This window comes from Strigops habroptila, chromosome 6 (assembly GCF_004027225.2).
Source record: "Strigops habroptila isolate Jane chromosome 6, bStrHab1.2.pri, whole genome shotgun sequence".
NCBI lineage: Eukaryota > Metazoa > Chordata > Aves > Psittaciformes > Psittacidae > Strigops > Strigops habroptila.
The window spans coordinates 34,871,470-34,887,008 of record NC_044282.2 but is presented as its reverse complement, the minus strand read 5'-3'; the positions used below and the strand labels follow the sequence as shown (position 1 = coordinate 34,887,008).

The 15,539-nt window shown below is 36.6% G+C and overlaps 1 protein-coding gene across 1 annotated transcript in view; it reads right to left on the bottom strand.

Moving 5' to 3' along the window:
• EYS (eyes shut homolog) overlaps window positions 1–3,775 on the bottom strand; it is a 797,046-nt gene extending 793,271 nt beyond the window's left edge. The window contains exons 1-2 of the mRNA XM_030490420.1: window positions 2,988–3,775; window positions 876–989 (exon numbers count right to left, since the gene is read on the bottom strand). Coding sequence (XP_030346280.1) covers window positions 876–989; window positions 2,988–3,741 — 868 coding nt within the window. The 5' untranslated portion in view covers window positions 3,742–3,775. The remainder of the gene's footprint in view (window positions 1–875; window positions 990–2,987) is intronic.
• Window positions 3,776–15,539: the final 11,764 nt, after the last annotated feature.

The following is a 15,539-nucleotide window of genomic DNA, read 5'->3' as shown; positions in this document are numbered from 1 at the left end:
CCTTCTTTCTTTTGTTTTTATTTTTAACTCTGTATCTCAGTGTAGTGTTTTGTTTATATTTTGTGGTTGTCAGGGATTACTGATGCTTCCAAGAAAAGACATTTTGAAAAGTTTTACTGTCCTTGAATATTCAAGTGCTAGCTTTATACTTTGCTCACTCTTAAAAGTATGTTGTTGTATGTATTGCTACTTCTCTTATACCAGTATAGTGAATCTCTGCTATGAAGCACAAGAATGGTATTTTAAGTCTGACTGTTATCCTGACCTCCACGAAAAAGTGCTTACAATAGGATGGCTTTAGATACATTTTCTGATTCAAGCTTTTCTCATGACAACATCTTACTTGTCCAATATATCAGAAGCAAATGGATTAGCTTCTGAAAGTTGGAGGTTTTTTAATCAAGACACAGCACTCAATCATGAGGCTCCTGACTCCTTAAATTATTTCCATCTTATTTTTCTAGCATATGTGTAAAAAGGATGCTGAAATCATGAATAAAGGTGTCATGATCATTCTAAATCATCCAGCAAGAGCTTCTGATCCTATTCTTGCTAACTCTATACTTGAGAACAAGTGAGTTAGTGATTATGAGTCTTCCTTTGTCATACTGCCAAAAGGAGAAGGTACTCATGGATGGGATTCAATTATGAAAAGCCTCCATCATTCATACAGTTTTACTTTAGTATGTAAGTGTTTTACAATAGTCACACTGAAGTTGGATTTATTTTACAAAAGCTATATATATAAAAAAAAAGGAGGAAATTGCAAACTGTGCAATAATAATCTAAAATAACTTTTAATAAAGCAAAAGTCACGCTATTACTACAACACAGGAAATCACTATCGTAAGACAGGAAACAGAGGTGTTTCTTACCTGTAAAGCCCTTGTCACATTCACAAATAAACGTATTTGGAGTAACATTGCTGCAGTTACCATTGAAACATGTAGGTGGCTGGCACTGTCCAACTATTTCTGTACAATTTTTACCTATTTAAAAGGAATTATGAATTTTATTTTTTTTTCTGAAATGTCAAATTTATACGTAAAATAAAACATTATTTTAATAGGTGGATGGATAGATACGTATTTGTGCTAATGTTGGTTGCTAGTTTTCACCAAAATCACTGAAGTTCTAAAGCAAGGCAGAAAGATATACAGCTGCTGCTACTGTGTTCAACCTCATCTGCCATATAGTTACAAATCAACATACACCTTAAAATGCAGAAGTGCTATTAGCACTGTAGTATGCTTCTTTTTTACATGAATCTAGCTTACAGTTTCTTCCAGCATTGTGAACAAAACATGTTTTCATGTGGGCTCCAGTTTGACTGAATTTTTCTTAAAATGCAGCTTTCTGGAAATTACAATTTCAATTATATGTTGTTTATGCTATTACAACATATGGATCTAAGTACCATATAATTATGCTTGCCACTTGGATTGTTGCTATGACACTATTCACACTTCAATTTTTCAGATTTCTAATAGACTTTATATTATGGGAGGCACACTTTTCCTCCCTTATTCTTGTGTAGCCACATTCATAATACAGTGTGGCTTAATCTCCTAGTTTTTCTTGTTCACATACATCTGATTTACTGTACCAGTATTGCCAGTACAAAATTATGGCATTAGACAATGCTGTCTCATATAGACTAACAGAATATTTTAAGCATTGTGTGTTGATAACATTAAGAGTGATGATTGCTTTTAACAGGATTGTGAATCTCTCCATTAATTTGAATTAAAGTAGTACCAAATACTTTTTGATGATATCCATTTCAAAGCATTTTACACAGCCCTCGGAAAACAGGAAACGTATTGCATACTAATATTTTCCACTATTTTACTGAACTTCAAATAATTATAAAAATATTCTTCTCATAATATTGACTTAATCATACCTGCATAATCTTCTTTTTGCAAATGCATTAGCAATTTAATTATTATGCAGTTTGAAAAGCAATTAAAAATAAATTACAGCAAACTTTATGCAACACAGCCTCACTCATTCCTGACTTGTCAGCTGTGTTTCATAGCATAGCATCACTATTGTGAGAGCACAGAAGCGTCGTCCATCAAAGGAACATTGCTGGAATTCTGCTCCACAAGCACAGAAAGAGCCACAACAATCCTTTTCATGGTATGAACGGATATTTCTGATACTTTGTAAAGGATTCCCAAACTCCATTGTTCTAAATGCAGCAGGAACAATATACCCATAATTTTCTTCATTCCCCGTTAAGAACGTATCTAATCATACTATACGCTCTGGTAGTCCAATCCCAAACTCAGATTCAGTTTCTCCAATGGGTTTTGGGTAAGTACTGCAATATTTCCAGGATAGAATCAGGTGAACTTTCTTAATTTGGTGATAACAGTATGTTTAGCAAACTACGTTTGAAATAACTTTGCTATGAAAAACAATCTGGAAGATAACAGTATTTTGGTTTGCTTGTCCTCCTAATTAAATCTTTGACTTTGAAATTGAAAACAAATTTTGTTTTCTAAAACCCCTCTAATATAATTTAAAAGTTCTTTAAACTGAAAAGGGAAGTTTTGTGGCAGGTTGAATGAAATGCTCATTTCAACAAAAACGTTTGCTATTTCTCAGCAGTATGAGTACCTATTTTTTGAGGAGCTTACTCCAAATGCTTTATGTTTTTTGGTGCAGGAACTTGAACTGCTGAACAAACCAATAAAAACCATCTGTTACTTCTGTAAGTTCAGAAGTAGTTACTTATGTAAGTGGAAAAGAAGCATGATAAGAACTTAGTCTGGTTTTCCCCACAATGCAGACATGAATGTAAGCAACTACAAACTGTCTTCAAATAACTGCACAGTCTCCTCAGTGCAGGTGTAGTAGTGGCAATGGGTAACCAAATTATACAAAAACCTTGCTAATTCTGTTCTCAATGTTTTATCATCAATTAAGGAAAATGCATTATCTACGTAACATTTCTTCCTAGAGGGGAAAATAAATACCTGAGAATTTTGGAGGACACGTGCATTTATAGGAATCTCCAGAAAGTTCTGTTTTCTCAGTGCAGGATGCATTGTTGTGGCAAGGTTTCATGGAGCATACATCAAACTTCTGGCAGAATCTTCCAGAATACTGTGAGAAACAATGGCAATTATATGCTTTTTCCCAAATGTGGCTTAGACATTTTCCATGCCCAGAGCATAATGGTGCACTTGGAGACTGTTGACAAAACTGCTGTTTCACAGTTACATTCAGACGGAGGCCCATGTTGCACAGTAGTGGGCCTCTCTTATGAAGTTCTGCAAAGTAGTGAGTTCCAACACCAAGCCAGTTAGGGTCAACTTGGTGCATTCCTTTTATCTGACAAACAAAAATCAACTGTTCTTTAAGAAAACCAGCTTTAGGGCAGTTAATAAATTCTTCCTTTGAGACATTTACTAAATTCATTCCGAAGGACTGAAACGATGGCTCGGAGGAGATGAAGAGACTATCACCTAACTGAAGCTGTAAGGGGCATATCTGAGGGATACTGAGGTTTTGTTCTTCTGAGATTTCCCCAGTAATACTTTTATTCGTATTCCAGCATTCAGTGTAAAAGTCTGAGCATACGTTTTCCCTTGGTGTCCATTTTATTATACTAGGTTTTGGTTCCACTCGCCATTCCGTGGTCATTTGCCTCTCACATATTACCTGCCCATTTACAACACATAGCTGAAGAAAGCACACTAACATGTGAACTGTTGATTTTGTCGTCATTGTTTCACTTGGCAAATGGGAGATGTCTTTCACACCTGCTTCATTACTGAAGATAGCTTCAGAACACTTGTACCTTAAGGTTCATCTGTATTTCCCACAGCAGCCTAGGAATTCAGAGAAAAATATTTATGTTTTCACACCAAATACAATTGAATATCAACGCATTATTACAAAAATAGAAAATACACAACAAAGCAACATCTACATGTAATTACACTGATGTGAAACTGGAGTAAGTCCAATTAAACGATCAGAACTACACCACTGAAGTGAGAGTTTTCCAATTCCTATTCCTGCTAAAGATTTGATTTTCATTTAGTACATTGCATTGTACTTGCATATGGAACAGAAAGAGCTTAAAAGAGTACTTTCCATAGTCCATCCCTCTATTGACAAAAACTAATGATAAGCAAGTTTAACATCTGTGGCAAAATTAATAATTAAAGCAAAACATCAAAGTTCTAGTCATGAGCTTTAACCATAGCTGTTACGCTGATGACTTATCATTAATTTTTGATAAAGGTAGATATTCTGAACATGTAGGCCTGTGAATTATGGCTTCAACAAAGAAAACATACAAGCACATCTTCAACTTCTTGATGTTCACGCGCACGCAGCAAAACAATCAATTAAATCCTTCATTTTCCAAGTACTTTTCTGAAAATCAAACTTTAATCATATGCTTGAGGTTTCTGATGCATCACAGTTAAAGGCAGCAGACTACAGAGCCCTCTAGGACTATTCAATTTACAGAAAAGCCATTCGTGGCCCTTCGATATATCTGGAAATTTTTATTGCATGGAGATCAGTGATTACAGAACAGAAAGAAAACCAAAGTAAGATTATCAAGTTTATTCTTCGAGTCATACTCGAAGAAAATGATGAAAACACAGTATATGTCAAAGTCTTTAGAAACTGTCAATAATAATTTAATTTGCCTTAACGTTTTTTCTCCTTTTTAATTCCATAATGCCTTTTTTTTTCCCCTCAGTATATTTATGTTACAATTTAAGATAGCGGTCTCTAAACTGACATTTACAAATGAGAAAATTACTGTAAAGAATAAACTGTATCTTTCAAGGGAAGCCATTCAGTATCAATACACAATGGCATTTATATTTTGAAATTGGTTTACAATGTTTTCGGTTTTGCACAGCATATGGAATGACATCTGGATGTGTGTATTTCTACACCTACATACACCTGTTCCATCTCTGAAGTGCACACAGATTATGATACCACTCTAATTACATCATTTCATTAGATGTCCTATTCAAAAAAAACTTGGAACATACTACAGCCTATGCTGAAAGAGCAAAGAAAGACAGGAAAGATACTGTTTGTGAAAACTTTGAGCTGGAGAACAATAAATGACTCACCTGTAAAACTTTTAAGATAATATCAAAGGGTAGTACCCAGTCTCTCCTATTGTCACTTAAATTGGGATGAAAACATTGGAAAATTAGGTATGTCTTACTAGTAAATTGCTGTGCATGTGAACCTGTCCAAATGACCTTTGTGCAGCACAGTGACCAGCACTGTTTAAGCCTTTGAAGATACCAGAAAGGTGTGGACTATGACTAATAGTAATAATGGCAGACTTGAGGGTTAAAATATTAAACTCAGAAGGGGTAGAAATTAGATTTTAATCCTCTTCCCAGAACAGTTTTTTGTTTTACTATAATAACTGAATCCCAGTTCCGCCTTCAAATAGTTGAAGTACTCTTAACCACCTAGCTCCACAGCCAGGCAAGCATGCCAATTTCTAATTCCTCTCTCTGTCTCTGTATTTCCACCTCTGGGAGCTAGGAAAAAAAAAGAAAGGACATAGATCTGCAAGAAAACTACTAGCCTTGTTATGCAATACTCATAGTCTTTCTATTATAGACCATTCCATCATCTTCAGAATCTCATGATGTTCAATGATACCATTAGATAATGTGCTATCAAATGTGTAGTTTCAATCATTTAGCATTTTTTCTTTTAAGGTAGCAGAGCTGAACTATTATATACATTATAGCTGCTATTACATTTGTCACTATTATCAGGGGTAAAAGTCTATGCTCTGTATTACTGTAGATTTAGAAATCCTACATTCAGCAAGCTATCTTTATATACCTTTTGTGTAATGAGATTTTCTGAGGCGTTGCTAAACTAGATGTTTATAAAAGGTTATTTTTCTTCTTAAAACACTTCAAGAAGAAAGCTATTGCATGTCTACTGCAGAAGAATCCTTGCCCATTTACAATACATTTTGCCCTTCATTTACGTAATTATGCACAGGCCTGATATCATATACAGGCTTCATTTTTACTGGTAAAGAAAACTGTCTTCCTTACAATGTTTGTATGGGATAAAAATTCTGAACTATTTTAAAATAAGTAATTAGCAGCACTATAACAGTTGATACTCTGTCTTCACAATTACTAATTCCATACAACTGAAAGAATATTATGGGGGTACTAGAATTAATTATGTTAAATAAACAAATACATCCTGTAAAAAAAAAGCAGTGGCAAAACCAGGGAAAGATGGGAAGAAAAATCAAGAGAACAAAGATTGGTTTTTAGCAATAAAATCAAGGGGGGTGGGGGGGGGAATTATACAGTGGAGAATGAAAAGTACAGAGCCGTGCACGGAATAGAGTTACAGTATTAACATATATGACTTAGAAAATCAGCCAAGATATTAAATACCTGCAAAATGCTGAGGCCATGTCATGAGACAAAATTATGTCATGAGATGAAATTTGAAGGTGATTATGGTAAGTGTTCCATTTTAGCTCTGCTTTAGGCAAGAAGTAAATCTTCCTATCTATAACCCTAGATGCTTCCATGTAATTGATGAAGACTAAGTCCAAGACTGGGACTTCTATGGACACACAAAGATACTTAAGAAAACCTAATTCTTCAAGTTGCATAAAGCTCACTGAAAAGCAGCACAGTGCTCTATTTTGAACTAAAGGAGAACTAAAGCAGCAAGGTTTATGCAGAACCCCAGGGAGGCCATTTAAAAGCAAAAACTCACCCCAAGTTATTTGCATTCCAGTCCATTATTTTCAATATTATGTTTTCTTTCTATCAATAAGTTATAAAATTCCAATTAAAAAAATAAAGTACATTTTAAGCAAGACTGGTGAAATACCCAGAAAAGGGTAAAAAAAAATAAAAAAAAAAAAAACAAAATTAGGAACATTGTGTCACCGCATTGGGGCCAGGAATGAACCTTCTCTTGCCGCCACTGCAGATGTTGCGCACACACTTTGTGGAATGCCTGTGTTTGAGTTCAGCTCTGGCAGGATGGGACTGCAAACTTTGGCCAAACTGCTGCGAAAACTGTCAAACTGAGAGGGAGCTGGGGAGGGCAGAGTTTGCTGGACCTTGCTTACTCAGGACCTACATTCAGGCCCAGGCTTGTCCTTGGTCCTCACCTGGGCTATGACAGAAGTGGGCTGATACCTGACCTTATATTTACACCCTGCTTACCTAGGCCTTGACCCTTATCCAAATTTTTGGCTTACTGGCTTGATCTCAGCACCTGCCTCCTCACCGCAGACCTGCCTGGGCACCACTGGACTATTGACTGGCTCTGAGTGCCACCTCCAACCTGCACTCAGCTTCTCACATGCTGCTGTGGGGCTATCTTGCAGGACAGACAATGTTTGCTGCTCCCTAGGACTGTGATGTCATGCTTGATTTCTGATGCATATTTAAAAGCATCAGATTTAAGCATTACTTACGTACACATAATACATGAAATGCCATAAATTATAGTGCCTGCTGTCGTGGCTTGAGCCCAGCCGGTAACTCAGAACCACACAGCCGCTCGCTCAGTCCCTCCCCCTTCTTCCTCCCCCCGCTCCCGGAGGGATGGGGAGGAGAATGGGAAGAATGTAACTCCCACAGGTTGAGATAAGAGCAGTCCTGCAACTAAGGTCTAATACAAAACCACTACTGCTACCACCAATGATAATAATGATTAGTGAAATAACAAGGGGAGAGGATACAATTGCTCACCACCCGCCGACCCATACCCAGCCCGACCCGAGCAGTGATCTCGGCCTTCTGGGTAACCCCCCCCGGTTTATATACTGGGCATGACGTGCCATGGTATGGAATACCCCTTTGGCCAGTTTGGGTCAGGTGTCCTGTCTCTGCTCCAGCTTCCCCTCCTCCCTGGCAAAGCATGAGACTGAGAAAGTCCTTGGTTGGAGTAAACATTACTTAGCAACAACTAAAAACATCGGTGTTATCAGCGTTGTTCCCAGGCTGAAAGTTAAAAAACACAGCACAGCACCAGCTACTAAGAAGGAGAAAAATGATTGCTATAGCTGAACCCAGGACACCTGCATAATTCGACTTCCACCCTCTGTGTGTTTTACAATATCCACTAATTGTTTCAATGACATACCAAGTTGTCCTTTGTACCCTTACATTTTTCATCATAAAATTAATAATTCTTAGGAAACAATGCATCATTTATGCCAATCTTCATTCTTTGCAAATGAACCTTTCCTTATTTACTAAAGACCACTCAAAACATACACTGCTGAATTATTAATTTGCTAATATAACTTTCTGGAATACTGAATATGCTAGACAGTGAATTTATCTGCAACTCAAAATACAGAATCTTGATTTCTACCTTATAGTTATACTAGGTCTACTTTATGAGGGCTTTCTCATAGCTAGTCTTTCTATTTACCAATCCATACGACACCACTGTAGGCATAACAATATTGAGTCTGGGAATTTTACTTTAATTTATTGCTAGCTGTCACGGTTTAACCCCAGATGACAATTCAGTCCTACACAGGTGCTTGCTCACTATGCCCTCCATGGGATGGGCAAGAGACAGAACAGATGCTAGAAAAAGTATGTCTTATTTCAACTGCCATGGTTTCACCTAAATAAGTAAAGGACACTCTTTTCACCTGTCATCTTTATTGTAGCTCTTTTCAAAGATCATGATGAAGACTCTGACTATGATTGTGACCACAACTGTGACCTCCTGAGTTCAGAGAGGCTGTAAGTACAGGAAACTAAACAGTGATGGAAGATCACAGCTACCATGAACACTGTGCAAACAGCTCAACACAGCATAATTAAAGATTAAAGATTATTTTTTTACATAGGATCAGTGACCGTTTCATGAAGCAACAGGCTAGAAAACACATAAGGCAGAGCAACCTTTGTCATGATTCAAGTTATTTTTTGTGTCCTGATTCAGAACTGAAAATGTCGTGGTTTGAGCCCAGCCGGTAACTCAGAACCACACAGCCGCTCGCTCACTCCCCCCCCCACTTCTTCCTCCCCCCGCTCCCGGAGGGATGGGGAGGAGAATCGGAAGAATGTAACTCCCACGGGTTGAGATAAGAGCAGTCCCGCAACTAAGGTATAATACAAAACCACTACTGCTACCACCAATGATAATAACGATTAGTGAAATAACAAGGGGAGAGGATACAATTGCTCACCACCCGCCGACCGATACCCAGCCCGACCCGAGCAGTGATCAGGCCTTCCGGGTAACTCTCCCCGGTTTATATACTGGGCATGACGTGCTGTGGTATGGAATACCCCTTTGGCTAGTTTGGGTCAGGTGTCCTGTCTCTGCTTCCTCCCGGCTTCCCCTCCTCCCTGGCAAAGCATGAGTGTAGGTAGTTAAGGTATGGCGGCCGGAAGATATCGCGATGTACGGAAAGAGAGAGCCCCCCCTAGGTACTCTCACAAGCCCCATAGCATGGAGAGGGGAATTGTGGGGCTAGGCTGGACAATACCATAAAAGGTAAAATTTGTTAACCTGCCCTTCTGATTGGGTCAGAACAGGTACTTCCGTGTGGCCGAAAGGTATAAAGCACCTGCTGTTGTTTAATAAAACGCTATTTGGTCATCCTCCATATTGGTGTCTGTGATCTTCTAGCCCTAAGCCAGGGGTTGGCTTAGTTCTGCAAGTCTTGGCTGAAGCAACGCAGCAACACATGAGACTGAGAAAGTCCTTGGTTGGAATAAACATTACTTAGCAACAACTAAAAACATCAGTGTTATCAGCGTTGTTCCCAGGCTGAAAGTTAAAAAACACAGCACAGCACCAGCTACTAAGCAGGAGAAAAATGACTGCTATAGCTGAACCCAGGACAGAAAAGTACCTTTCAAACTTTCACAGAAAACATTCATAAAGTACTTAGATCCAAAATGCTTGTAGAGAAACTAAATAAAAAAGTACACAGTTGTCCTAAGTTTCTAAAAGACAAACCAGTGATGTAGTGAATTTGCTAAAAGAAGGCTTAAGAGAGAGCAATGGTGTTAAATGATCATAGAAAAAGCAGAGACTATCTAAGTATACTGTAGTGGAGACAGACAAAAAATGTGCACCATTAATCAGGGCTTGAAAATACATAAAAGGGAGCTGGCATGACTAAACTGGATGATGTGAGAAGGAAAGCAAGCAGCAGACCTTAGAATCTGCAAATCCCTATAAATAAATGAAATAAAAACATCACAGACTGATATGTTAAATGTGAAAACACAGATTCATATAAACACGCTAGAGCGAGAAGAGAATTTGAAGAGAAAGTAACGATATCAAAACCAACAACAAATCTCTAGGAAGTAAAGCCTAACAGAGCCTCCATGACCAACAGACATTCTGTGTACAAAAGGAACATTCAGTGAGATATTGAGAAAAACTAAATTATAGGTCTTTATATTCACTGTGACAAAATTTGATGAGGCTGATATAAGGATTTTTTAGTGTTTGAAGTGTTGATAGAAGATATTTAAAACAAAATTAACAGAGTCAACTGCAACAGTGAAACAGACTCTATGAAATACCCAGTTCTAAGGAAGTTCCAGAATCAAACAGATTCACTTATTTTTGTATATAACCTTCTACGAAAACTTCCTTGGTATGAAACGTTGGGGAAGAATCAATATGACTTACTGGAGTTTTCTGAGAATTCTTCATGAACAGAATATTGCAAAATCACTCTGAAAAAATTAGGATTGTGTCACTCTCTGTTAAAGTATATTTCCTGCAGGGTAAGAAGAAAGTAATGTATTTCATATAATTTAAATGCAAAAACCATCTATAGAAGCATCAAAACACAGGTTAGATACTCAGAACTCTTATCTCAGCCAAACCTGAAGACAATTTCACAAGCTACCGAGAATGGCAAATCCCTTTAGTGCCCTGATAATGGTAGAAATATCAACAATGGATATTGCTAAGATACACGTTGTGTTTTGTGATTAGGTACCTTTCTAATATCCCTTAATTGACATATGAATTTACCTTGCACTACAACTGTATTAAAAGCAAGAAAGCAGCAGAGTTTTTAAGTGTTCTGTCATTTAACACTGCAATAGTTGACAACACAAGTTCCACAACAATGGACAAGAAGCTTCAAGCCCTTTAATAGTTATAGCACAATAACAAAACAAGGTCCTGAAGGTGACCATCAGCTATGATGATGAAGAGCATTAACATTTGTCAAAATATGTATGGAGTATTTACTTGAGTTACATTCCTTCCAACAGCTTCCTTCCAACAGGTTCCCTGATTAGTCGTTTATGAAAAATGAAATGGAAACGGACTGATTTAAAACAGGACATACATTTCTCTTGCCCATAATCACACTACCTTTGCTTTTGGTGCTTAAACGTTCAAAATATTTAATCATGTCAGTAAAGCAGCTGCAAACTTCTTAAAAATGAAAACAGGATTTTCAATGAGAATGCATTAAACGTATGATGGGAAATGTAGAACTGTAACAGAATTCTAAATATAAAAGAAAAGCTCAGCTTCATTTACTTATTTTGTGCAGAAGTAATATGTAGATTGGGAACCAAAGCTACCAATATCTGTGTTCTACCACTGACCACCATGTTTACTGTTGGACTTGCCATGAGGTTTCTGAATCTCTTAAGTTCCTCTGATAACGTATTTCCACTGCTGTCACAAGTACAACTGGTGTTGCTGATTTTATTGTTCAATGAGAAACAATTTGTTTTAGTAAAAAATACTTAGGAAGGCACACTAGATTTGACTTTTGCAGGGGTTTTTTTACTCCTTTCATGTTAGATACTCAACTGTTCTAAAATATTGTTGTACTTAATACTTTGTGATTCATGAATAAGGTGTTACTACTTTGAAATCTTAAAGACACAGACTTCAGAGAGGTTTTTTCCTTCCTTGATCACCCCTTCTACATATCAAAAAATAAAAATAGAATTTCATCTATAAATCCTCATCAGAGAGGTGAGAAGGCCAGCCAATAGTTTTTCATTTTCATTCCTTTGTTTGAAGAATTCACTTATCCAAAATAATTACTATATGCTAATTTTACCTTTTGGAAAAGTCACTTCAATTTTCTTAGGCAAAGAGTAATCTTTTCCCGTAAAAGGCTGAGCAATGAAACAGTTTGAGATAAAAAGTAGTGCTAATGTAATCAAATTACCTATGGTGATATCAGCCCATTTTATAGTATAACAAATTACAAAACATGTGAAAAACCTAACACTCATCTAATTGGCATACTTACACTAGTTTCATTGAATTCGAATTGAGAGCCCCATGAACAACAGATAAAACCATCCCCCCAAAAACTTAAAATAAAAAAGAAGGTTTCCAGCAGAGATTAGTAGTTTTTCAAATTGCTAGACTTAGAAAAGATGATTTTCAGATAGGATACAGTTTATTGCAAATAAAACATAATTACAGAGATTCCACACTTTTTTTCACTTTGAAATATCCAGGATTTTTCAGTACTTTTCTCTTTTCTACTCGAAGTGACATGTTTCTAAATTTAAGAAGCAGTCACTAAGACAACTTATACTAAATGAAGATCAACTGTAGATTAACTACCACGTAGGTGTGTTCTTAAGAATCTCATTCTTCTCTGTCTCTGGCGCAGAGCAAATTGATCTTTACTGCACTAGACACCCAGATCCCCAAATCATTTTAAACTGATTTATCACCTTGTTTCCATTTCTTTGAAGATTTTTGAGTTCCTACAGCAGGTATTTTATAAGTGAGTTTACAGTAACCTTTCATTAAGATCAGAAATATGTTTCTGAAGCCAATTCCAAATCATCCTCCCCTGTAGTATACTTTAGTTCACATAATGCAGCAATCTCAGAACAAGTGAACCTTCAGATTAAATAACCTGAAATAAGCACTTTGAGAACGTACCTAGTGCACTCCAGTGCCTAATGGATGGCTGATCCACACCTGTAGGGCGAGTCTGCAGTAAAATTCCCAAAAGAAGAATAGAATGGGTATCACGTAGCGGCATCAGGTAGCTTTACTACTGCACATTAAAAATCCTCTCTTACTGCTCCACAGTGCTTGGAAACAACGACATATCTGGGAACTAAATGGGAACTAAAATAGAACTAATTTCCTAAACTATTTAAGGAGTAAAATTCTCTTGTATTCAACAGAACTGTTCCCTAATTAGAGCAAAGGAATTAAGTCAAATCTCAAAACTAGGATAAATCTTAAAAAAAAAAAATTCATTTTTGCCAACACCACATAATCTGGGTCCAGTGAATTGGCCTAAACACAGTGTTAGAGAAAGTATGAGCCTGATTTGCTTATTTATAAAGAACCATATTAGTAAAGGATTGCTTGACTACTGCAGTCTATTCTAACTGTAGTTGAGGACAGAAAGAACAAGATTATTGGAGAATTCTAGATGTCCTACTGAAATGAAAACTGAATCAGCAAAGGAACAAGCCAGATGTTAAAAGAAGGCTCAATTCTCTTGAATTTGCATTGAAATATTCAGAAAGGATCACAAGACTGTGGTTTCACTTTTGCCTTTTGTTTCTAATTTCTTTTTTTAAACACCAGAATGCATTTTTGTCCTTGTAAGAAAGACCCTTATTCTACAAAACGGTTCAAAAAATCCCAAAAGACTGGAGTTATTAGCAGTACCTAAGAATCATACCAAGAACCAAAATTATTACTTAGGAAGTAGGTAAGTATTAAAATATAGTAATATTGTAGGAGGTAAAAAAAGTCAGATACAATAGCTATGTCTATAGTAATAATCAAGTATCACTTTATTTTATCAATTCTGGAAGTGGGAAAAATACATTGATCTTCTATATCGTTAAACTGATAGGTTAGTTTTTGGAATGATGATGACCATTACCAATTCCTAACAGTCAGTTCTCAAGCACCATTTGTGGCATGTCAGGGCAAGGATCATTCCCAATAGGCAGGAAGAGTGCAGACATTTGTTCTGGAAGCTGAGTGATAGTTTGGATAGATCAGACAATCCCATTAAGCCTCAAGACCAGACAACAGGCTCTGGTAATACTCAGTTACTAGAAAAATTACTTCAGGCTTTTAATGTAGGATATGATTATACAATTTCAGGAAGTTGGGAAGCACAAAACAAAAGGCAATGTCTATGTCTACTTAAAAAAATAATTGCCCAGAACACGTGTCGAGAATATATGACTGCTGTTTTACTATTATTTTGAAATATATTAAAATACAATAATTGGACCTGTGAATAATGACAATAAATTAAATTGTGTGACTCACAATATTAAAGGGTCTGAATTATCAGTTCGGTAATGTTGTGTTTTACCTAATACTAGACATTATGAATTCAGATTCAGCAACTACATTTTTCTTGCAAGTATTCCATAGCTGCCATACATACACTGTTAGTATATGCAATAGGTAATCAGAGATAAATATTTAGGTTAACATTGTGATGAAATCTCATTCTTAACACAATATGTAAGTAAAATCATAGAATCATTTAGGTTGGAAAAGACCTTTAAGATCAGCAAGTCCAACTGTTATCCTGACACTGCCAAATCCAACACTAAACCATGTCCTTAAGTGCCGCATCTGCATGTTTTTTAAATACCTGTAGGGACGGTAACTCAATCACTTCCCTCGAAGGGAAGTGCATGCACACAGGGAATGTATGCTCATTATATCTTTCAATATTTATAATGCATATTCCTAGTAGGTATTTTTTGAAAATTCCTAATAGAGATGACAGAAGCATCTGTTTAATAGAATTGACAAAGTCATTCAATTTAAAATGTTAAGATTTAGTATATTTAATACTAAGTGTACAGCAATACATCTAGGCAACAAGAGAAAGGCAGTAACTGGTTTATCTTTGCTAGAATTTTGCAAATTACTACTTTACAAGAACAATAAGAATTAAATCACCTTCCCACTTGCTCCTCCAATTACATTCTCATCAAGGTTAACCCAAAGGGCTTGTTTCTAATGATGGGGAATTTAGGCTTTTTATCCAACTTTTTAGCTGTATTCTTGAAAGAGTAATAATAAAAAAGGTAATTATTGCCACCTATGACAGTTATGTACCATCTTCTGTGGTTTTAGTTGCCTCTATCATAATTCTTGTATGAATTCACAGAATAACGAATATTTGGACAGAGCCTTGGGCCACATGGTTTAGTGTGAGGTGTCCCTGCCCATGGCAGGGGGGTTGGAACTAGCTGATCTTAAGGTCCTTTCCCACCCTAACTGTTCTGTGATTCTGTGATTCTACGATATCAGGGATAACAATGAAAAATCAGAATGCTCACTATTATCATTGTATTTATTTTGAAAAACCAGAGTAAATAGGCAGACGATTAAATCCTCTCCTAGGTCTTTCAAAGTCACTATTAACAGTCTGAATATCAGCCAAACCTTTACAAGTCACTGTCAATAACCCGGGTTCTATCTATCTGAGATAAGCTGCAGCAGGTGCACAGGGAAAATCTTTTTCACAAATGGCACAGAAAAATAAGATA